Source organism: Pseudophryne corroboree, chromosome 11, assembly GCF_028390025.1.
Source record: "Pseudophryne corroboree isolate aPseCor3 chromosome 11, aPseCor3.hap2, whole genome shotgun sequence".
Lineage (NCBI taxonomy): Eukaryota > Metazoa > Chordata > Amphibia > Anura > Myobatrachidae > Pseudophryne > Pseudophryne corroboree.
Window position 1 is genome coordinate 15,011,075 of NC_086454.1, and position 24,854 is coordinate 15,035,928.

The following is a 24,854-nucleotide window of genomic DNA, read 5'->3' on the forward strand; positions in this document are numbered from 1 at the left end:
CTATGACACGGGAGGACAGATGTGTGTGCTGCCTGCTATGACATGGAGGACGGATGCGTACGTGGCCTGCTATGACACGGGCAGACAGATGCGTACGTGGCTTGCTATGACACAGGTGGACAGATGCGTACGTGGCCTGCTATGACACAGGAGAACAGATGCGTACGTGGCCTGCTATTACGCAGGTGGACAGATATGTCTGTGGCTTCATGTTGTGAGAGGGGCGGTGCGGGTGCAGTGTCTGCTCCGTGCACGTGTAGTCTCACCGCTTGCTGCACTTTCACCTTCAGGTCACGGAGCTTTTAACGGACCTGGAACCTTCAGTTGGAGCTGGACACGGCGATCCCCCTTCAGATGCAGATGACGGACGAGCTAGGAAGGAAAGGAAATCGATGGAGTAACATCTCTGTTCCTAAGGAAAAGAGGATACGGGAGGGGAGGCGGCGTCCTTCACCGGTTAGGGGAAAATCATCATCATCAGCATAAAGCCGCAGCCACCTGACTCTCACCCATGCAGCACTCACGCTGAGGTGTAGCTGGACCTGGCACGGCTGAGCGAGGTCCATTGTACCGACACTCGGGGACAGACGGACACAGGGACAGACAGACACATAGGATGCTCACCGTTGCCAGTCTTGTACTCTGATCTTCTCCACATACAGGTCCCTGTAAGGAGGCAAAACAAACAAACAGTCGTGCAGGGCCAGGAGCTACCCTAGTGTGCGTCCGCTACACTCGCTGCATGAACAGAGCCCGCAAACTGGCTCAGGTGTGTGTGGTGCAACACAAACTATGCACAAACTTTACCCTGCACGGAAACAACAATCACAACACCCCCCTAGTGCTGCTGTGGATATATGTGCGGAGCTGAACCGCTCCTCCATACAGGGGAAAAACTTACTTTGAGGGGTGGGCGCCGTACAGCCGAAACACATCCCCATACACTAATTTATCAGGGGCTCAGGCCTTTGGGCACGTCGGAGTGGCCTGGGCCTAGCGCCCAGTACCACCCTTATTCACCTGGGAAGGGCACTTATTAACTGGGCCTAGCGCCCCCAAACTGCGCAAAGGCCTGACATCACCCACGGGCCTAGCGCCCGCCTAACATAGGGGCCAGATGGGTGACCTGGGCCTAATGCCCAGGGTCACCTTATTCCCTAATGTGCCACACTTTGAACTAGGGCCTAATACCCTTTAATTGTCCCCACAGGCCTATGGCCTAGTGCCCGCCTACCTTGCGCCACAGGCCTGGGTCTAGTGCCCGATCCCTGATGGTCCAGGGAGGAAGGGGTTGACAGATGCCCTCACCGAGGGCCTACCTGTCCCGGTGGGAGAGGCACCAGAGGGGTGCTTCGTTCGCTCCTATTCATACCACACCTGGTTGCTTCTCCGGTCCGTATCTTCACTCTTCTGCCACTGGCCCGTTTTGGCCAGTGGCACCGCCGCCTCTTCTTTGCATCCAGCCGCCGATGCCTGTCTTCTTTCTGATCCTGGCGTCTTCTCTCTTCCGTCGCTGGAGCTCTTCACCCGGCTTCTCTCCGCTCCGGCCAACGCGCTTCTTCTGCCGCTCCCTGGCAGCGGCTGACATCAGACGCTGGGGGGTGGGGCCAGGTGCAGCGCGGCGAGCTCCAATTGGCTCGCCACGGCCGCTTCCCACTGGCTGCCACTCCGCGAGCCGTGATTGGCTCACGGAGGGCACCAGTTTTGAAAGGCCGGGGGCGGCGCTTCCAATTGGTTGCCTAATTGGCGCCAAGTTTGAAGCACCGCTTCCATGGCACTGCTCGTTACCGTACTTTGACAGGCGCTGGGGACAGACACACCGCCCCAGCGCCAGCCACCGCCGCACCTTACAGGGGACACAGATCCCCTGCACACCCCCACTGCAGCCCCGATATGCCCTGCAATACAGGGCACATCTCCACACTGTGACGAAGGTACCCAGAAGGGGATGCGTTTGTGACCGGCGGTTACCGACTCCGGGATTCCGAACCCTCACTATGCGACAGGGATTATTCCCACTCGTGGCCCATAGAGTGAGAATAGAACCTGTGCCGAGCGCAGGGGCTTCGTTGTGCCTGCCCCCCTCTCCGCGCATCATCTTGTGGACAGTTATACGGGTGGCACTTGGTTCAGCCAACACGTATTATTTTAGGAAACATCAGTAAGTGTGCACAAAGCATCGTTCAGACATCAGAATGTCCGGGATGTATTCATCACACATACCTGGAGAAGACAGAAGACGTGACTCGTTTTCCGGTCTAATGTTCCCGTAGTTCTGACTAGTTTATCGTTACATTATCAGAACAGCGCTACTGGAACCGCGTCTGACGGTCTCTGCCTCTGCTATGGCACCTTGCTGAGTGACGTGTGAATGCCGGGTTCTCGCTGGGTATATTCATCTTATTTACAGCACTGATGGGAACAAACAGATGGAATTAAGTGAAACAAAAAGTTTCATGTAAAAGTTGGATTCCCATCTTCCCTGGCAGATTCCTGGCAGCAGAATGCGGGGAGGTGGCATAGGAGGGAGGGTGGATATGTCGCTCTCTGAGCAATACACTGTGTTTGATGACCCTGCACTGTTGCTAATAGCATATTGTATGTAAATATATGCAAATGAGCGTACATGGGAATGACAGACGCTGGTTTTCCAAATGAAATCAAAACTTTGATTTAAAAAAATATATAACAATGTGTGTGTATAATACTACTATAGTCCTGCATACAATCACAAGCCTGAGAACCTGAGGGATGGTTATCCACCATCGATGGTCAATGGTTTTGCCACTGATGGGGGAAATTCAATGGTTTTCACTCACTTACTGGTGGCAGAGGAGGCAATTTTCTTCTTTTTGTCTGTTCGGAGCTTCGCTTCACCCTGGCACCCCGCTCCGTGCCACCCCTTTGGGTCACTAGTTAGACCTGCCATCACAAATAAGCAACGCCCATCGATGAGTAATACCATCGATGGATTCATGCTAATTCATGCAAAGCACTCATGACTAACCCCTTGTTGGCCAATCCTACTTACCAGCTACTCTCATTAATCCAAATGTTATTTTGCCAATTTTTGTTCTTGTAGCGATAAAGTTTTTCAAAATAAATTCTTATTGGCCATTAGAAGGGCGGGACTCAACTGTTCCAACGCTGCTGCCATAGTTACACGCTTAGTGATGGCACAGCACTCTACGTTAGTGCATGGCAAGGGGGCGCATCCGCAGCTCATGGGGCGTGCCGCGAGTCACAGGCGTGTGGCCTTGCGGAATGCCCTAATCTTTCTGCATGCCCAGTGGCAGAGCAGAATGGTGGGAGGCCAGCCCCGCTCTGTGTGGCCGGACCGGCCCATCAGGCATTTGCAAACGTCACATTAGAGCAAATGATAGTCACCATCATGTAACCCAGGCACATATACTACTGCTCTCTCCCGGTGTAACCCAGGCACATATACTACAGCTCTCTCCCGGTGTATCCCAGGCACATATACTACTGCTCTCTCCCAGTGTATCCCAGGCACATATACTACTGCTCTCTCCCGGTGTATCCCAGGCACATATACTACTGCTCTCTCCCGGTGTAACCCAGGCACATATACTACTGCTCTCTCCCGGTGTAACCCAGGCACATATACTACTGCTCTCTCCCGGTGTATCCCAGGCACATATACTACTGCTCTCTCCCGGTGTATCCCAGGCACATATACTACTGCTCTCTCCCGGTGTATCCCAGGCACATATACTACTGCTCTCTCCCGGTGTAACCCAGGCACATATACTACTGCTCTCTCCCGGTGTAACCCAGGCACATATACTACTAAAATGTTCACGCTCCGCAGAACGCTCCTGGAGGAGATCTCACTCTCTGGTGGACTTACTCCATTTCAAGTTCATACTCTCCTACAGCTCTGCTCTTTCTCTCGTCAAACAATCCTTTTTCCAAGCACTCATCTCTTCTCAGTCCTCCAGTCCACGCCATCTCTTTGAAACTTTCAACACTCTCCTTCGACCCCCTCCTCCTCCCCTCCCATCCTCCCTCACTGCCACTGACTTTGCCTCCCCTCCATCTATCCCACCCTGTCCTGCTTCCGACCCACCTCATATCAGGAAGTCCACTCCCTCATCTTATCCTCCCACCCCACTCAACCTGCCCCTTGGACCCCTTCGCCGCCAGTCTTCTCCGCTCCCTCCCCCCCCACTGCCTGCTCCCACCTTGCTCACTTCTTTAACCTATCGCTCTCTACCGGCATCTTCCCCTCACCATTCAAACATGCTCTGGTGTCCCCTATTCTAAAAAAACAACCTCAACCCTTCATCACTCACTAACTACCGCCCCATCTCTCTTCTCCCATTCGTCTCCAAACTACTGGAACGACTGGTCTACAGCCATCTCACAAGTTACCTCTCTGATAACTCCATCCTCGATCCACTACAGTCTGGCTTTCACCCACTCCACTCCACCGAGACTGCCCTGGTGAAAGTCACCAATGACCTGCTTTCGGCCAAATCCAAGGGCCACTTTTCTCTGCTCATCCTTCTGGACCTCTCTGCTGCCTCTGACACCGTGGATCATCCTCTCCTCCTCCGCACACTCCAAAACGCTGGCCTCTCTAGCACCGTCCTTGACTGGTTTACCTCTTACCTCACTAACAGCTCTTTCGCTGTGTCTGCATCCGGCACCACCTCACACCCTTCCATCCTTACTGTTGGAGTTCCTCAGGGTTCTGTCCTCGGCCCCCTTCTGTTCTCCCTGTGCACCTCTTCCCTGGGTGCGCTCATTAACTCCTTTGGCCTTCAGTACCACCTCTATGCTGATGACACACAACTCTACCTCTCCTCTCCTGATCTGCCCCCTCTGTCCTCTCTCAGGTTTCTAGCTGCCTCTCGGCCATCTCCTCCTGGATGTCTGAGCGCTCTCTGAAGCTCAACATGGACAAAACTGAACTCATCATCTTTCCCCCAGCCAGAGCAACACCCCCCACAAATATCTCTATCACTGTTGACAACACCATCATCTCTGCCGTTCCCCAACTCCGCTGCTTGGGCGTCTCTCTTGACTCCTCCCTCTCCCTTGCACCCAACATCCAAGCTCTAGCGCAATCCTGTCGGTTCCAGCTATGCAACATTGCTTGCATCAGGCCATTTCTCTCCCAGAGTGCAACTAAACTCATCATCCACTCACTGGTCATCTCACGACTCAACTACTGCAATGTTCTCCTCACTGGCCTCACTTGCTCCCATCTCGCTCCCCTTCAATCTGTCCTCAACTCCGCAGCCTGACTTATCTTCCTCTCCCGCTGCTCCACATCTGCCAGTCTCCTTCCACAAAATCTACACTGGCTCCCATTCCCCTACAGAATCCTCTTCAAACTCCTCACCCTCATATACAAGGCCATCTCTAATTCCACTGCTCCCTACATCTCCAACCTCCTCTCCCTTCATACTCCCTCCCGCCCCCTACGGACGGCCAATGACCGGTGCCTCTCCTCTGCCCTGGTCACTGCTTCCTGTGCTCGAGTTCAAGACTATGCCCGTGCTGCACCCCTTCAGTGGAACGCACTCACCCGCTCCACTAGACTCACCCCGATCTTGCAAAGCTTCAAACAGGCACTGAAAACCCAGCTTTTCATCAAAGCGTACCCTCCCGATGCATAACCCAGTGCTGAGGCTGCTCCTCCATTTCCCTGTCTCATGCCTTGAACATCTTAGCTTTGCTTACACCCTGCCATCAGGCTTCCTCCCGCCTGCTTCCACCTCATGTCATCTGTCTGTTGCCCCTTCCCACTAGATTGTTAGCTCTTCAGAGCAGGGCCCTCTTTCCTCTTGTTGTCAAAGCCCTCTTCTCAACACATTTCACTCGCAGCTCTCTCCTACTCAGCGACCATCTTTACCTGCTTTTTCGTACATCTAAGCTGTATTATGTGTGAGAATTGTGTTGCTCTTTGTTACCTGTACTCTATTTTTGTTATTTACTTAATGTAATGCTAAGTATTGTCTCCCTGTACTGTCCTTTGTACAGCGCTGCAAAACACTTGTGGCGCCCTATAAATAAAATGTAATAATAATAAAATACTGTTCTCTGCCGGTGTAACCCAGGCACATATACTACCCTTGGCAATCTTGGTGTATCTTGTATACAGTATACGGCCATATGGTCAGCATATTGTGTCTTCTCTTGTGGTGCATTGTTCGCTTGCGATTTAAAAAATTATTTCAGGAGGAAGATGCTGTTATCATGCACATTGCCCCGCCCACTTATTACAAATGACATCACCCAGTCACGCCCTCCTCTGCTTTTCCTAACCTCCCGCCACATCTCCCGTAGGTCAGCTAGCTGTGAAACGTAAGAAAGTGTCTCTATCACTGCCTGAGCACTGGTCCGCCGTTATAGTTTATGGAGTTAAAGTGCTAATTGCCTTATAGCTAATCCTGCCCTGTGAGAACCCGGCGCTTGTCACTGCTGTACGGAGGAATACGTTACATTCATACTGAGGTTACGTTCTCCTCTCCTGCAGCACAGGACTATTACACCTGGTGTCATACGTGAGAACCCAGCGCAACTGCAGAATCCTGGCAGCCGCTTGTTTTCTTTAAAATCTCTTTTTACGCAGTGACTTTTATCATTTCCCTCTGCCGCTGTGCGCGTTCTCTTTACTGCTCTTTTATTGGAGCTGGGGGCCCCCCAGAAGTGTCGGAATCAGACGCCGTTCCAAGCACTTGCTGAGCTACGCAGGCCGAGTCCGTCATTCTTTCTGCAAGGAGGAGCAGACCGCCTGTTCACCTCCATTATATCGGTGTTTATACTCTCCTCCGAAAGCATTATCCCTCCCAGACAGTGAGAATTTGGCAGATCCCGTGTTGTTATTAGATTCCAAAGCTGTGATAGAAACAGTTATTCTCTGCTGTCAGTGCTGAGCGACGCCAAGTCATGCAAGGAAGCGTCTGACATTGCAGCGCTGGGAAGTGTAATACTGTGCCCGTTGCTGCTGGATAAATAATCAGCATTAAAGCTCCTATAACCTAATGCTGGGTATCTGCTCAGACAGAACTTTGCCACTTGTCCTTCCCTTTATAGAGTGGACCTCCAGGGTCTGACGCAGCTGCGGCTGTTCTTGGTGCTGCTAGATTTTGCCGTAAGCAGTTGTGACTATGGTGGTCATTCCGAGTTGTTCTCTCGCTAGCAGTTTTTAGCAGCCGTGCAAACACTATGCCGCCGCCCACTGGGAGTGTATTTTAGCTTAGCAGAAGTGCAAACGAAAGGATCGCAGAGCGGCGGCATAATATTTGTGTAGTTTTAGAGTAGCTCCAGCGCTTGCGATGACTTCAGACTGTTTAGTTCCTGTTTTGACGTCACGAACACGCCCTGGGTTCGGCCAGCCACGCCTGCGTTTTTTTCGAACACTCCTTGAAAACTGTCAGTTGACACCCAGAAACGCCCCCTTGATGTCAATCACTCTGCGGCCAGAAGTGCGACTGAAAAGCTTCGCTAGACCCTGTGTGAAACCACATCGTTCGTTGTAAAATTACTTTGCGCATTGCGCCGCATGCGCAGAAGTGCCGTTTTTTGGCCTCATCGCTGCGAGCGAACGAAAGCTGCTAGCGATCAACTCGGAATGACCACCTATATGCGAATACCAGCATAGGGTGGCCAACTGCTGTCACATCATTTCTGTCCGATGCCGTACAATTGCAGAAGCATCGGTACCATTTGCACATATCGGGTCTTGCCGCAGAGTCCGAGTGCCGCTGTAGACGCGCAGGCTGAGCCGCTCTCTGGGACTCTGAGGGCTCTCCAGTAGCAAGCGAGATCGCAACTGCTAAGTTATGCACGCCCAGAAAACGCTGTCTGTACAGCCATGAAACGCCTGCGTTTACCCGACCACTCCCCGTTACCACCCCCAAACTCTGTCTTCCTGTCACTCACTTTGAGACTCATTTGTTGGTGCGACCGCTATCGCAAGTCACTCGCTGTGTGTGCGCACTGCGGTTCAGATGCATACGTAGTACGAAAATAGCAACCGATGTGTGCATTAGCCGCTCTGTGATTGCATCTGAATCACGCCCTCAGTGCGCAGTTATATCTGTTCATTACCGCACCTCAGAGATACCGTACCGTGTGCAAAATGCACAAATATCTTATGACCAGGGGTGCAGCATAGGTGCGGGCGGGGCAGCTGCGATGGGGCGATAGCCTCACAGAGTTCTACGTGCACCCCTGATTGTGACCTTTATCTTTACTTTCAGTTTGTTTGTTATCGGTCTTAGTATAAAATACAAATGATTTACTGATTTTCATGCTGCGGAGTTTGGGGGGCGCAGTGGGAGTGTCACCCAGCAGGCGTGGCGGACCCAGCGCCTGCATCGTCAGACGCTGACTTCCAAGACCTGGGTGCCAGGATCCGACTGCTGGCCATTGCCTAAAACCATGCGATAGTGATCCAAAGCTGCAGCCTCAGACGCAGCACGCAGATCCTCTCTCTCCTACAGACGCAGCACGCAGATCCTCTCTCTCCTACAGACGCAGCACGCAGATCCTCTCTCTCCTACAGACGCAGCACGCAGATCCTCTCTCTCCTACAGACGCAGCACGCAGATCCTTTCTCTCCTACAGACGCAGCATGCAGTTCCTCTCTCTCCTACACACGCAGCACGCAGATCCTCTCTCTCCTACAGACGCAGCACGCAGATCCTCTCTCTCCTACAGACGCAGCACGCAGATCCTCTCTCTCCTACACACGCAGATCCTCTCTCTCCTATAGACGCAGCACGCAGATCCTCTCTCTCCTACACACGCAGATCCTCTCTCTTCTACAGACATAGCACGCAGATCCTCTCTCTCCTGCAGATGCAGCACGCAGATCCTCTCTCTCCTACAGATGCAGCACGCAGATCCTCTCTCTCCTACAGACGCAGCACGCAGATCCTCTCCCTCCTACAGACGCAGCACGCAGATCCTCTCTCTTACAGACGCAGCACGCAGATCCTCTCCCTCCTACAGACGCAGCACGCAGATCCTCTCTCTCCTACAGACGCAGCACGCAGATCCTCTCTCTCCTACAGACGCAGCACGCAGATCCTCTCTCTCCTACAGACGCAGCACGCAGATCCTCTCTCTCCTACACACGCAGCACGCAGATCCTCTCTCTCCTACAGACGCAGCACGCAGATCCTCTCTCTCCTGCAGACGCAGCACGCAGATCCTCTCTCTCCTGCAGACGCAGCATGCAGATCCTCTCTCTCCTACAGACGCAGCACGCAGATCCTCTCTCTCCTACAGACGCAGCACGCAGATCCTCTCTCTCCTACAGACGCAGCACGCAGATCCTCTCTCTCCTACAGACGCAGCACGCAGATCCTCTCTCTCCTACAGACGCAGCACGCAGATCCTCTCTCTCCTACAGACGCAGCACGCAGATCCTCTCTCTCCTACAGACGCAGCACGCAGATCCTCTCTCTCCTACAGACGCAGCACGCAGATCCTCTCTCTCCTACAGACGCAGCACACAGATCCTCTCTCTCCTACACACGCAGCACGCAGATCCTCTCTCTCCTACACACGCAGGACGCAGATCCTCTCTCTCCTACAGACGCAGCACGCAGATCCTCTCTCTCCTACAGACGCAGCACGCAGATCCTCTCTCTCCTACAGACGCAGCACGCAGATCCTCTCTCTCCTACAGACGCAGCACGCACATCCTCTCTCTCCTACAGACGCAGCACGCACATCCTCTCTCTCCTACAGACGCAGCACGCACATCCTCTCTCTCCTACAGACGCAGCACGCACATCCTCTCTCTCCTACAGACGCAGCACGCACATCCTCTCTCTCCTACAGACGCAGCACGCACATCCTCTCTCCTACAGACGCAGCACGCAGATCCTCTCTCTCCCACAGACGCAGCACGCAGATCCTCTCTCTCCCACAGACGCAGCACGCACATCCTCTCTCTCCTACAGACGCAGCACGCAGATCCTCTCTCTCCCACAGACGCAGCACGCAGATCCTCTCTCTCCTACAGACGCAGCACGCAGATCCTCTCTCTCCTACACACGCAGAACGCAGATCCTCTCTCTCCCACAGACGCAGCACGCAGATCCTCTCTCTCCCACAGACGCAGCACGCAGATCCTCTCTCTCCCACAGACGCAGCACGCAGATCCTCTCTCTCCCACAGACGCAGCACGCAGATCCTCTCTCTCCCACAGACGCAGCACGCAGATCCTCTCTCTCTCACAGACGCAGCACGCAGATCCTCTCTCTCCTACAGACGCAGCACGCAGATCCTCTCTCTCCTACAGACGCAGCACGCAGATCCTCTCTCTCCTACAGACGCAGCACGCAGATCCTCTCTCTCCTACAGACGCAGCACGCACATCCTCTCTCTCCTACAGACGCAGCACGCACATCCTCTCTCTCCTACAGACGCAGCACGCAGATCCTCTCTCTCCTACAGACGCAGCACGCAGATCCTCTCTCTCCTACAGACGCAGCACGCAGATCCTCTCTCTCCTACAGACGCAGCACGCAGATCCTCTCTCTCCTACAGACGCAGCACGCAGATCCTCTCTCTCCTACAGACGCAGCACGCAGATCCTCTCTCTCACAGACGCAGCACGCAGATCCTCTCTCTCCTACAGACGCAGCACGCAGATCCTCTCTCTCCCACAGACGCAGCACGCAGATCCTCTCTCTCTCACAGACGCAGCACGCAGATCCTCTCTCTCCTACAGACGCAGCACGCAGATCCTCTCTCTCCCACAGACGCAGCACGCAGATCCTCTCTCTCCCACAGACGCAGCACGCAGATCCTCTCTCTCCTACAGACGCAGCACGCAGATCCTCTCTCTCCCACAGACGCAGCACGCAGATCCTCTCTCTCCCACAGACGCAGCACGCAGATCCTCTCTCTCCCACAGACGCAGCACGCAGATCCTCTCTCTCCTACACACGCAGCACGCAGATCCTCTCTCTCCTACAGACGCCTCCAGCTGCAGCTGCATTTTAATGACACGGAATTGCACAGCAGCTTTGCAATTCCTTACAAACATGATTCAGACCCATAGTGCCTGCAAGAGAGAGAGGAGGAGGCTGCGCGTAGGCAGACAGGCCCGTTCCTCTCCTTATCCGCCCCGGGTTATAGGCTAAATGACTGCAAAAAAGTGTTCAGTGGCGGTCAGAACAGGGAAGGGGTACATGGCAGCTTGCCCCCCACTCCTGCCCACAGTAGTTATGGTTTAGGGACCCTGTTCAGTAAGGATTGCAAATTCTGCTATTTAGCAGAATTTGCAATCCTTTGACTCATAGGCTGACCGCCGCCCCCATCTGTGACCACGCACTAATTGCGATCGCGTCGCAATTAGTGTGCGGTCGCAGAAATTAGGGAAGCCTCCTGCCGGTGCAGACTGGCTGCGACGGCAGGAGGCCCGCAGCCATCTTTTTGATTGGAGCAGCTGCGTGTGATGTCACGCAGCCGCCCCAATAACGCCGCCGCCTTGCCCCCGTTCGAATTAGCCCCTAAGTGTTTGTAGCCTTGTCAATTATTTATTAACAGTCTCTTCTATAGCGCAGCAAATTCCATTGCGCTTTACAATTGGACACAATGATACAACAAAACTGGGTAATTACAAACAGTCAGAGGTAGGAGGGCCCTGCTCGCAAGCTAACAATCTATGTTTATACACAAGGATAGGTGCTATCTAGTGCATAGTTGTCCACCGGATTGTAAAGGTTCTTGGTGGGCTGCATGATATCACATCACAGCAATGATGAACCAGGGTCAGGGGAAAGGAGAGTGAAGAAAGAAAATATGTGAGGATATGTGTGGACTATACAGTGGGGATATAATCGGATAGGAAAGCTGTGAAGGTTATGTGGGTGGGTCTGGAATGTGATAAGCTGCCTGAAGAGATGAGTTTTCAGGGAATGCTTGAAGGTTTGGAGACTAGAGGAGAGTCTTATTGTGTGTGGTAGGGCATTCCATAGAGTGGGTGCAGCCCAATGAAAGTCGTGAGTGGGAGCAAGTAATGAGTGTGGATGAGAGACGTAGATCTTGTGCAGAGCGGAGAGGTCGGGTTGGGAGATATTATGAGATGATAGAAGTGATGTACGTTGTTGTAGTTTGGTTAATAGCCTTGTATGTAAGTAAATGTATTTTATATTTAATACGGTAGAATACCGGTAACCAATGGAGGGACTGACAGAGTAGATCTGCAGACGATGAACGAGGAAGATTAGCCTCGCAGCTGCAGTCAGAATGGATTGTAGTGGTGAGAGTAAAAAAGATTGGTATCACTTATCCGGCGCTGTTGTATACAGGATAGTCTGCAGAGATGGTGCTGATCTGACTCTCTCTTAAGGCAATTAGCAGTTGCACACAGATTTTATATGCATATAAGAGAAAGGGTTCATATAGTGAAGTACAGTACAAACACCTTTAATTACATGGCAAACACAAAATATACATGGAATAATTAGCTCCACATGGACCATATAAACAGCATAATGTCCAGCACATATGTAATGAATGTAATTACAGGAATCCCATGAACTGAGTAAACAGTTCAGAATCAGCACAATATAAGAGAGTCCCGGGCACCCTTGATGTTCACTTGGCTGTAGTTAGTCTCCCGGTGTAACAGTCATGCGTCTGTCCTGGGCTGCTTTTGCTGTTGTCTCCGACGCGTTTCCACCCCTGTTCTGGGGTCTTTTTCAAGGAGTCCGTGTGTGGAGCTACCAAACGTTTAGAATTTAAATGTCCTCAGTCCAATCATAACCCTCCGGTCGCAGCTGATGTCAATCTCCCTCATTTACTAACTCTCCGCCAGCTGCGGCGGGTTGCCATAGTACCGCCGCGTCACTTCCGTCGGCGGGTCTAAACGGACTTCATTTCCCATGCTCCTCACTGTCCGTTCCTATGGCAACTGAGCGTGTCATTTCCGGCCGGGGCTTCCAAAGTAAATCTTATCCGTTGCCCCGGAAACGGCTCCGCCCAGCGTCCAGCCGTTGTTATGGGGACGCGATCCTATACTGCCCAGCAGTTAAACATATCATTAAAAAACGAAGTTAGAAAACTTGCAGTGAATATGGCTTCTAAACAATATATAAGTACATTTTGGAGACACATACTAAAAACAATCCATGATTTAAAAATATAAATATTTAAAGATAAAATGACTAGAATAAAGTGCCTATGTTTGGGAAGACCGGTCAGGAGACTATTACAATAATCAATGCGGGAGATAATGAGAGCGTGGATTAGAGTGATTGCTGTGTCTTGTGTAAGATATGGGCGTATTTTGGATGTTTCTTAGATGTATGTAACATGATTTAGAGACAGACTGAATGTGGGGAACAAAGGACAGTTCAGAGTCAAGAATGACACCTAGGCAGCGAGCTTGTGGGGTAGGGATGATTGTTGAGATATCAGTGATAGAGATATCAGGTTGGTAACTACTATTGGCCGGTGGAAATAGAATTAATCCTGTTTTGGAAATATTCAGTTTGAGGTGGCGAGATGTCATCCAGGATGAAACAGCAGAAAGGCATCAGTGACACATTAAAGAAAGCAAACTGCCGTAAATGTAATTTATATTTACCTGTGAAAGGCAATGGCTGCGCCTGTATTCATTTATTTCTTACAAACAACTAAACCCAGATCACTTTAAATGCTGTTTCCATAGTTAAGTATTTCATAATTGGCAATATGTTAATATTTTCCCTCTGCAGATGGGCAGGTGCAGTTATACAGTCCAATCTCCATGAACCTCGGTGCATGACAATCCACTTAATTACATGTTTTCTGAAATCTATCTGATAATTGAATACTTCTGCATATTAAATACCCAAATAAAATTAACACTTAAAATCTAGTAAGAGGAATGGATACTGAAAATTGCACTAAACATGCAGAGTAAGAGGTAATTAGAGACATTTCCCAATGTAACGCCTGGTACTGTCACTTTGTGTTTGACGTGTCACATGCTGTAGCTGGCACCTATTACGCACTCCGAGGAAATGCGTATTGTGCCTTATTGACCATTACGGGAAAACAAACCGGTTATAAGTACTTGTCAGAATCTATATATCATCTACAGTTCCTCTCAGAATGTTCCGTGTGAATGTGACCGACTTTTCTAAGTGTATATTTCATTACGCAATATGTAACGCTTCGAAAGCACTCAACCATGCAACATTATATCTGCCATGCTGTGACATGTTCATTTTAATTTAATTTATGTTTCATCGCTTTGTAAATTTGGGACTACAAATCAGACTCTTAGAATGGCAGGAAAGTGTCAGCGAGCAGATGGCTGGCACGCTGTAGAAGAAACTTCAGAGTAGCGTTGTAAGTAACTGCCGCACTTTAGTTAAGCAGCAAAAGTCGGAGAAATAAAAATTAACAGTTTGTCACTTTGTAGCGTCTCATTAGTACATATAATACTCCGAGGCCCGTACTGACTACACAGCGCTCCGATCCCCCCATGTATCCGAACCCCAAAAGGGACAATACCCATTAATGGCGATAATATAACCCGCCACGACATGACCAAGTGCCAGGAAACTGATCATCCATAATAAACGCAAACAGCGCTAATCTCTCCACTGGTAACAATAAGTGGCTAGTAAAAATATAAATGTGGATTACATAAACAATTTATGCACAAAAATGCACAAGTTATTAAACAGTTACTCATGAGGACTGTATAAGTGTAATAAATCCTAACGAGACAAACCGGAATCCAAGAGATATTTTATATGCATGAAATATTAAGAGCCACGGATAATTAAACTGTTATGGTAGTTATTTAATAAAAGTATTTTTTTCTGAATCCACATTGCCTAGAAAGTTCCACCAATAAAACTAGCTGTTTCATTCATCCAAACTGTTGCATGACCTTAATGCGCCCTTCATATATGGTAGCATGCAATCTAGTGTCGTTAGCAGAAATACTGCAGCTGTTAAAGATGTTTTACAAGCAAATCGTTAAGGATAGTTCCCATTTCTTACAGTATGGATCCGGAGTCCTTTTAGCAAACTGTCTTTGAATTAATTGGGTGGTCACCTGCGATGATATTATAATCCCATTATAATACAGATCCTTGAAGATCCTTTCATCAACTACTAATTGGTTCAAATGAGCAGAATACAACCGCTTGACGCGTTTTGTTACACTACAGTGCAACTTCATCAGAGACAATAGCATTATTCGTCAGTATCTGACTATAAATACCCTGTTCTTAATTGTATTGACCACCTGTAAAATCAATACATCATAGCAGATGCATGGACCACATATTTAAAACAACATACATCTGCTGCTTTGTGGCGGCACCACATGTACAAAGGGCTCTGATGTCCACAATGTCTGTAGACATCTCCCCCATACATTTGTCCTAATACTGAGGCCCATAAAGTTCTCCTGGTGGCTTTTGTAAACACTGCATGCTTTAATTATTCATGTTCATTACAGGATGCAGTCATCAATCACAATGTCTACTTTATAAAAATGATGATGTCAACATTGTTGACATCTTCACAATTTCGACATCTGCTCTCAGAATGCTGACGATGATGGTTAGGCTGCGGGACGGGTGCTTAAGGGTTAAACTGCAGGATGGGAGGGTTGGCGGTTCATTGCTGGACCCGGAAGACACCACTGGAATGGTAGAATAAGATAAGTCACTGCTGGACCACAAGAAAAGTTTTGTCGACGTGGCCAATGTCCACATGTCAAGCATGTTGACATTCTCATGACAAACAAAATATACTGAACCCTTCATTACAAGTGAAGGGTCCATCCAGAGCCCTTATATAGTTCATGCATACAGTGCAGCCTCTGCAAACTAGAGACGCATCAGGTGTGCAGGGAGGTAGAGACACTTGACGAGGTGACCTGGCCAAAGCGTAACGGTCACATCAAAGTCCAACTCCCGCCTCTTTAAAACCATCGGTTTCATTAACTAAAACATTTCTGATTTTCTCCTAAGATACTGTATGGTATAACCTCACTCATAAGGATGTTGGGTTTAGTTTCATGTCACATGGCGAAACGCGTCGCTCCACTAAAGTGATACTGGAAGATGCAAAATGCACCCCTAAAAAAAAGGGCAGTATAATACGAGATCCGATCCTCAAAAGTCTCAACACGTGGTCAGTTCGTGGTTCACCTGCGCCTGTTCTCTGTGGTACTTCAGAATCATTTCACTCTATGGTTTAAAAGTGCACTGGGTGCTAAATATTAATGTCTGCAGTAGATTTGTAGAGTAGTTCTAAGTCAGCCCTGGCCAACCTGTGGATCTCCAGCTGATGTGAAACTACAAGTCCCAGCATGCCCTGCCACAGTTTTGCTATTAGGTAATGATAAAATGGTGGAAGGGCATGCTGGGATGTGTAGTTTTACAACAGCTGGAGAGCCACAGGCTGGCCAGGCCAGCTCTAAGTATTTCCATGCAAGTGTGTGTGTCTCTAGTGTTCTATCTCTGTGCCCGGCTGTGATATTGTGGTAGCCACGTATCGGGGAAGGATGTCATGATGCTCCCATCACTCTGACCTTTTCCTCTTTCCTCCTCAGAGAGCGGCGTCGGGGAGCAGAAGTACGTGTCTTCCGAGAACCAGCTTCTCTATTACCCCAGCATTACCTACACCATCATCGGGAGCTCTGTGATTTTCGTGCTGGTGGTGGCACTCCTGGCTCTTATCCTGCACCATCAGAGGAAACGCACCAACCTGATGAGTCTCCCGGTACACCGCCTCCAACACCCGCTGCTCCTCTCCAGGCTGGTGGTCTTAGATCACCCCCACAACTGCAGAGTCACCTACAACGTCAACAACGGGGTCCAGTACATGTCTAGTGAGGGATACCAGCCGCCAGTGAACATTGAGTCCCCCCCGTCCTATAGCGAGGCTGTGCTTGACCAAAGGTGAGTCTTCTCTCCTAAATGCGTTCATCTCTCTCTCTCATTAACGGGAAGGGGTGCAGCGGCCATGGAGCCCAGTACTATCTGGTGATTGCAACCTGTCCATCTCCTCTTAAAGTAACCTCTTTACAAACGGTGACATTAAGATCTCTTATGTCCTCCTAATATACAGGCATGACTGCACAGACCTCTGCCTCGTATAGCTAGGCGATGACTCTGTGCTTCTTCGTTCACTAGCTGGGGTGCACTACAAGTAACAGCAGTATAATAAAAAAAAGGTGCGAAGACGGATGTTTAAAAAAAAACCCATCAACTTTGATTCTAATGTTTTGATCCTTGAGGGATCTTTTCCAACGACAGACAGTACATATACCGCATTACACTGGGCTGGTAAATTTCAATTCTATTGCTGTGTCATAGGGCAAGGAGCACCAAGTACGCCAGGACAAAATAGGGGGTCCCGCGATGTAGTCACAGGGTGGGGAGCAGGTTCTAAACTGATGTCCAGTAGACCAGGAGTGGGAGAGGAAATGACCTGCTGCAACACAGGCGCGGGGAGTTATATAATGCAGGAGGGGTGAGCAAAAGAGATTGTGATACAGTAAGGGGGAGGGACTTAAATAGAAATATATATATATATATAATATGATAGTGGGTGTTTCTATGTAAGCACAAATTAAATGACGTATTGCAACATTGTTAATGGCTGTAACAGTAGCAGAGGCCTTAATATTCAAGTACCAGTTATGGCCCTCATTCCGAGTTGATCGCTAGTTGCTTTCGGACGCAGCGCAGTGATTAAGTGAAAAAGCGGCATTTCTGCGCATGCATACGGGCCACAGTACGCACGTGCAAAGTACTTTCACACAATACTATGCAGTTTTACACAAGGTCGAGCTACGCTTTTCTGTCGCTCTGCTGATCGGTGAGTGAGTGACAGGAAGTGGGTGTTTCTGGGTGGAAACTGGCCGTTTTCAGGGAGTGTGCTAAAAAAACGCAGGAGTGACAGGTGAAAACGCAGGCGTGCCTGGGGAAACGGGGGAGTGGCTGGCCGAACGCAGGGCGTTTGTGACGTCAAAGCAGGAACTAAACTGACTGAAGTGATAGCAAGGTAGGAGTAGGTTTGGAGCTGCTCAGAAACTGCATGAAAATTTCTATACGCAATTCTGCTAATCTTTCGTTCGCTATTCTGCTAAGCTAAGATACACTCCCAGAAGGCGGCGGCCTAGCGTGTGCACTGCTGCTAAAAGCAGCTAGCGAGCGATCAACTCGGAATGAGGGCCACGGTTCTTGGGATGCAGTCAATTTACCTACAATTAAAATCCAGACGGTCAAAATCCCAACATGGTCAAAATACCAACATTTAAAAAGTAGACAGGTCAAATAATCGACATGAGTTTTTCATGATTTTTTCATTAAAACAGACTTGTTCATACTTTACCATCCCAGTGTACCTGGAGGGAGAATAACCGTGCCCATGCGAGGGGACGCGGTACACTTACACGGTGTCCATGTCAACCTATGTTGACATACACACCCAAAAAAACAATGGGAAACTCATGTCGACTGTTTAACCCGTCAACAGTTTAAGTATTTTGACCTTGTCAGAATTTTGACTGTCGGTCAATTGTTGTCGGTATTTTGATTGTAGGTATTTCATACTAAACCCGTATAGTAAAAGATGAAGCTCTCCTTCCACCGGTTTCTCGCCCCACCCTAATATCCAGTCCTTACACCCCAATATAAGATCGGTAAACGCACGTTTCCTTCTCTTACAGCTCACGCCCACCCTGGTTCTCCCTGCCCCCTCCTCCGTACCATTCTGACGTGGAAACTTCCAGCATGACAGAACTTCCTCCGTACCGCTCTCGGACAGCGAGCGCCAACAGCGCAGGCACGACGGACAACAGCCTGACCACGCCCAGTAGCACTTGGGACTCCGCCAGCCCTACAGATCCTCAGGGAACGCTCTCCTCCAGCGATTCCCAGCTCAATATAGTCCTAGAGGTCTAATCTGCTGCCACCGCCACCCACCCGGTAACAATGGTACGGCGAGAAACCGCCTGGAGATAGACTAAGATAACGTATCAAGGGCTGGTCTGCGGCAGCTCGTTACCGGCAAATGTTCCTTCTATTTTTTATAGATTCCAGAGGTATATTTTTTAGAAGTTTTTTTTCTCCTCCTTTCTGTTTGTATTGTTTAATATTGTTTTGCTACCGTGCGTTATCCTGAAAGCAATAAGGCACTTACCCTCTAGCACAGTGGATCATGTGTTTGGGACAGAAGAATTGCTTTGGGGACTGTTTAGTTTTGGTATTTGGGAAGAAGTGAAGTCTCACGGCAGCCCTGTATGAAGTGCACCGTTCCCCTTCCGGCCGTGGACCTGGCCGAGTGGACCCAGTATCCATGAGTGTATCACTAGTTGACATCACTGAGGCACGAGGTGTCAAGTACGTGTCTCCTCTGTATGCAGGGGTCAGCGGCGCTTTACAGTCGTGGAAAACGTTTGGATGGGATCAGCGGCACTGGCGAGCTGTCTCGCCTCTTCAGGGCTTAAAAACCAGACGCCGTCCTGGATATTCTCTTTTTGTTAAAATTTTATAGTTTGAAGCTTTTAGCCAGGAAATTAATTGTTGAAAGACAAAATGATCTTGCGCACGGAAAACTAGAACACATTAAAAAAAAAAAAAAGTGATGGAAAAACACCAATATACTCGGGGAAAAGGATGAATTAATAATCTCTCAGGCACGCATGAGCGAATCCGAATGTCAGCGTCTCAAGCGGCTGAGAACAATAGAACAGGAAGAATAGGACGCTGCAGCTGCGTGACACACTCCCATGATGCTCTGGGGCTATGTTGCACAACTATGGCAAAAATAAAATTGCCTCAGACCTAATGAACAATAATTTTTTGTACTTGGTGAACACATTGATAACCTATATAAACGGAAGATCAAGCTTTCCGCCAGACAATCAACAGGCACTCCGCACTGTAAGACCGTGTCTGCACACCAGCCGTGGAACCAAACCTCACCACCACTGATCAAAGCTTCCAGCACTCCTGAGTCTTTATTTGTCCGCAGTGCCTTTTCTGATCGAGCCCCTGCTTAAAGTGCACCGGTCACCTGCACATAGGTGCAGGCAGCCATTTTGTGGGCTGAACCAATCTATATTCATGACGGACACTGCGGATGCAAACACTTTGCGGCCTGAAGTAATATTCAAATGCACAAGGAACCAGGTGATGTCACAACAGGTTCCTATTGGTTAAGAGTACAAAATGGCCCCCTCACTGCGTGTAGATGATCGTTGCTCTTCTGGCCTATGGTATTGCATCGCTCGGCAGAGCTTAATGCACTTATAGTCTCTGGTAACAAGTGACTCAGGCCCGCCTGTGTGGGTGCGGTTAATGCATTCTTACCCTGTTATTTAGCTGATACCCAAAATTTGCAGCAGTCATGCTTTATTCTGTTCACACTGTGGAAATGGCTGGAGCAAGATGGCCGCCCAGCTCGCAGCAGACTGGATAAATGACAGAACCGTAATCTAAGCTTACTAGAGACAAAACGAGACCTTCCAAAAGGTAGATTGTGTTAGACTATGAAGCCTGAGCAGTATTGTATTGCTACACATATGATCTTAGGAATCTTTGCTGTATTACCTTATCATGTGCATTAAGCTATCGGAATACTATATATTTTTTCTTTCAAGCTTAATATGATGACATTTCTTAGGTAAAAGAGGCAGAAGAGAAGATAGTGACCCGTCTACTTGTTCCGATTTGTAATATGTATATATGTGTAATGTGGAACTTCCTGCCAGGCTGGTGGGGCATGCTGGGACATGTAGTTTCTTAACAGCTGGACGGCCACAGCCGCTCACCCTGATCCATTGCATTTCCTCACATGTAAATGTTACTGTGTTGCTGATTACACTAATTGTTTTGTAAAGTGCCTTGACACATTGTAACGAGGTAATCGCAGACCATGCCGCACTTCTACAACGGGTACTTCTATTTGGCATTTGGATTATGCTTCAATTTAATATTCGGATTGTGAAAGATCTGATTGGTGGACAACGTGATGCAGGAATTATAGAGACCCCAGTATGGGAGAACTTCCGCTGGGTTACAGGAGAGAGATAGTGAAAACAAAATCAGCAGCTTAAACCTGTACTCACAGAAACGTGCTGCGCAGTAGTCAATGTAAGTACAACATAGCACTTACTGAACGGTGGCGCTATATATTCAACGCAGGTACTGCCAGGACACGGTAGTCTGCAACCAATGCAAAGACGACAGACTTCAGCCGTTACCCCCATGGCGGCATCATGCTCGTGCCAGTTTGCAAGCTTGAGCATTGGTGCCCCATGACACCTCCAGCCCTAGACAGCTGCCAGTGTTGCCTTCCCCTAGACCCTACCTGTAATATACCAGAAAGCGTTTTTAGCATTGCAGCCAGTATGTACATAGACCAGACTTTAGCACTGTTGCTGACCTGCACAGCCCATCCCACTTCAGGCCACACATGAGAAATGTAGTTGCAGCATAGCCGCGGCGCTGACACACTTCGATAACGGTGTCGGTGCTGCCGACCTCGTAATGCATTGCTAAGGCGTATCAATGAGCGTACCCTGACACTTACTGTCGTATTATTGTCAGACACCCTCTGCATAATATCTGTACACTCACCTTTATTTGTAGCTGTGTATGAGAATAATTATTGTTACTAGAATGTCAGAGGCGATATCCCCATAATAAGGCCGCCGTATTAATAACGCCATCGGCTGAGGTCTAATAGATGCTGGTGTAAATAGACAACCCTCTTTATAATACCCTGCTCCTTCGTCCAGTATATATGGCCCCCTTACCCTTAGGTAAAGGCAGGACGCAGGATTGCGCTGCAGCGCTATTTGCTGGAGGGGCTCAATCCGGCCAGTCTTCTTCAGCAATAGAGCCTGTCGCAGTCATGGACATCTCCTGGATTCAGAGACGGTTGGGATTCCTGGAATGGCAGGTTATATTAATTGAGGGTGGGCCAAAATGGAACAAAATACAGCCACAGTACCCATTAGGCAACTTAGGGGGACATTTACTAAGCAGTGATAAGAGCGGGGAAGTGAGCCAGTGGAGAAGTTGCCCATGGCAACCAATCAGCACTGAAGTAACATCTATAATTTGCATACTATAAAATTATACAGAGCTGCTGATTGGTTGATGGGGCCACTTCTCCGCTCTTATCACTGCTTAGTAAACATCCCCCTTAGTGTCTACCTAAGGCCCTGTGGGCTCTCGGGGGCCACGATTAACCCTAACACGTCATGTTTTGTGTTGTCTTGACAAAAGGCGGCAGGAAGGGCCCCCAAACCACTTATTCAGGCTCTGATTAAGAATTTAACAATTAAGAATTTCAGATATTGTTCCCCGTTACTGTGGTACAAAAAAAGTTTACGTAATGAATGAAATTGCATATGGCTGCTACGTGCCACAATGACATTACTGGTTCCTAGTAAATGCCCTGAACATTGTCCGGCCCACAAAATGGCCGCTGTGGAGAGAATGGGACCGCTGGAAGTAACAAGAGATGTTCGCTGCCCAGCTTGACCGATTGCAAACAGAGGAGATATCATTAATAAATAAGTGTAAAATATGTATGATTGTGAATAAGCAAAACGCTCTCGTCATTTCAGACTATTAAATAAAATCTTTAAATCCCAAAATAAAGTTCTGTTGTCGCCTGTTATTCTCCCCATCTTCCCGCTTGTGCAGTCACCTGCCAGCCATACCACTGCGCCATCCCATCCGCACGACTGGATCTCTCCAATTATGCCGTCCACGCCTATGTACTGAGGTCATGGATTGCCGGTATAACAGTAAATTGTCAGACCAAGCCCGGCCCATCAGACAACAAGCTCTAATCTGCATTAGAATAGATGAGAAGACTTTCACTCACAGCGAATACTGTCCTATAGTTCTGTATGTTTGAAGGAAGCAAAGATCATTTTCTAAACCAAATGCAATTATGTAACTATAAAAATAATACAACTTCCCCCTATATAAAGCAATACACAATCCCTCTAGAAGGCTTTTTCACCCTGACTTACTGTAGCAAAATAATTATCTTTTTCAAGCATGTATGTCCTTTTCAAAAACTCTGGAGAGAAATCACATGTGGCTGCCAGACTGCGATCAATACACCATGTGTCGCGTGACTGTGGTTGTCATGGTAGTGACAAGATATGCTGAAAAATCAGCAGAATTATCAATCATTTATAGCAGTCATAAGAAATGGCAAATGCCAAGATTCTTATTTTATGGCAAGCACACACTGACAATGTTCAAGTTAACATTCAGATCATTCTATATAATAGAAGGCTTATGCTGCTCCTCACCTCTTTTATGTGCACTGGCAGCCACTAGAGGACGTCCAATGGACCAAATGAGTCCTTTTTATGCTGCAAGCTGTCACAGCTGAAAGTGATACTGCAGGGAGATGTTACAGCCTCCTAACCTGCCACTGGTAATGTTAGTAATACAGATCGGACTGTTTCACACTTGCGGCATGCGGAGAGAGGGGGCTGGAGAGATTGGAGGTACAAGCAGATAGGGGTTGGGGTAGAAAGAGAGAGGGTGGAATGGCTGGGCAGATAAGGACTAGGGAGAGAGAGAGGGGGGATGGTGCAGATAGGAACTGGTGAGAGAGTGGAGTGGTAGGGGCAGGTAGGAACAGTGGAGAGAGGGTGCATAGGGACTGTGGGGGGGAGAGGGTTGGGGTAGAGAGGGACTGGGGAGAGAGTGAAGTGGTAGGGGCAGATAGGGACAGTGGAGAGAGGAGGGGGAGGGTTGAGGTAGGGAGGGACTGGAGAGGGGGATAGGGACTGGGGGAGAGACAGTTAGGGTAGAGAAGGACTGGGGGGGGAGTGGAGTGGTAGGGGCAGATTGGGACAGTGGAGAGAGAGGGGATATAGGGACAGATATGGACGGGAGGGGGAGAGGGTTGGGATAGATAGGGACTAGGGAGAGGGGGGATAGGGACTGGGGGGGAGGGAGGGTTGGGGTAGTTAGGGACTGGGGGGGAGGGAGGGTTGGGGTAGTTAGGGACTGTGGGAGGGAGAGGGTTAGGGTAGAGAGGGTCTGGGGAGAGTGGAGTGGTAGGGGCAGATAGGGATAGTGGAGAGAGGGGGGATAGGGATGGGGTAGATAGGGACTGGGGGGAGAGGGGGGATAGGGTTGGGGTAGATAGGGACTGGGGGGAGAGGTGGGGATAGGGACAGATAGGGACTGGGAGAGAGACGGGGTAGATAAGGACTGGGGAAAGAGAAGGGGGATAGGGACTGGGGCGGAGAGGGTTGGGGTAGATGAGGACTGGGGACAGAGAGAGGGGTTATAGGGACTGGGGGGAGAGAGGGTTGGGGTAGATGGGGACTGGGAGAGAGAGGGGGAATAGGGACTGGGGGGAGAAGATGGTTGGAGTAGATGGGGACTGGGGAGAGAGAGGGGGATAGGGACTGTGGGAGGGAGAGGGTTGGGGTAGAGAGTGGAGTGGTAGGGGCAGATAGGGACAGTGGAGAGAGAGGGGGATAGGGACTGGGGGGAGAGAGGGTTGGAGTAGATGGGGACTGGGGAGAGAGAGGGTTGGGATAGATGGGGACTGGGGAGAGAGAGGGGGGATAGGGACTGGGGGGGAGAGAGGGTTGGGGTAGATGGGGACTGGGGAGAGAGGGGGAATAGGGACTGGGGGGAGAGAGGGTTGGAGTAGATGGGGACTGGGGAGAGAGGGGGATAGGGACTGTGGGAGGGAGAGGGTTGGGGTAGAGAGAGACTGGGGAGAGAGTGGAGTGGTAGGGGCAGATAGGGACAGTGGAGAGAGAGGGGATAGGGACAGATAGGGACTGGGGGAGAGAGGGTTGGAGTAGATGGGGACTGGGGAGAGAGGGGGGGTAG

General features: G+C 49.5%; 1 protein-coding gene across 1 annotated transcript in view; it reads left to right on the forward strand.

The window, feature by feature from the left end:
* LDLRAD3 (low density lipoprotein receptor class A domain containing 3) overlaps positions 1 to 22,634 on the forward strand; it is a 150,922-nt gene extending 128,288 nt beyond the window's left edge. Inside the window, exons 5-6 of the mRNA XM_063946290.1 lie at positions 16,565 to 16,913; positions 18,689 to 22,634. Of these exons, the coding sequence (XP_063802360.1) occupies positions 16,565 to 16,913; positions 18,689 to 18,923 (584 nt within the window). The 3' untranslated portion in view covers positions 18,924 to 22,634. The remainder of the gene's footprint in view (positions 1 to 16,564; positions 16,914 to 18,688) is intronic.
* The last annotated feature ends 2,220 nt before the right edge of the window (positions 22,635 to 24,854 follow it).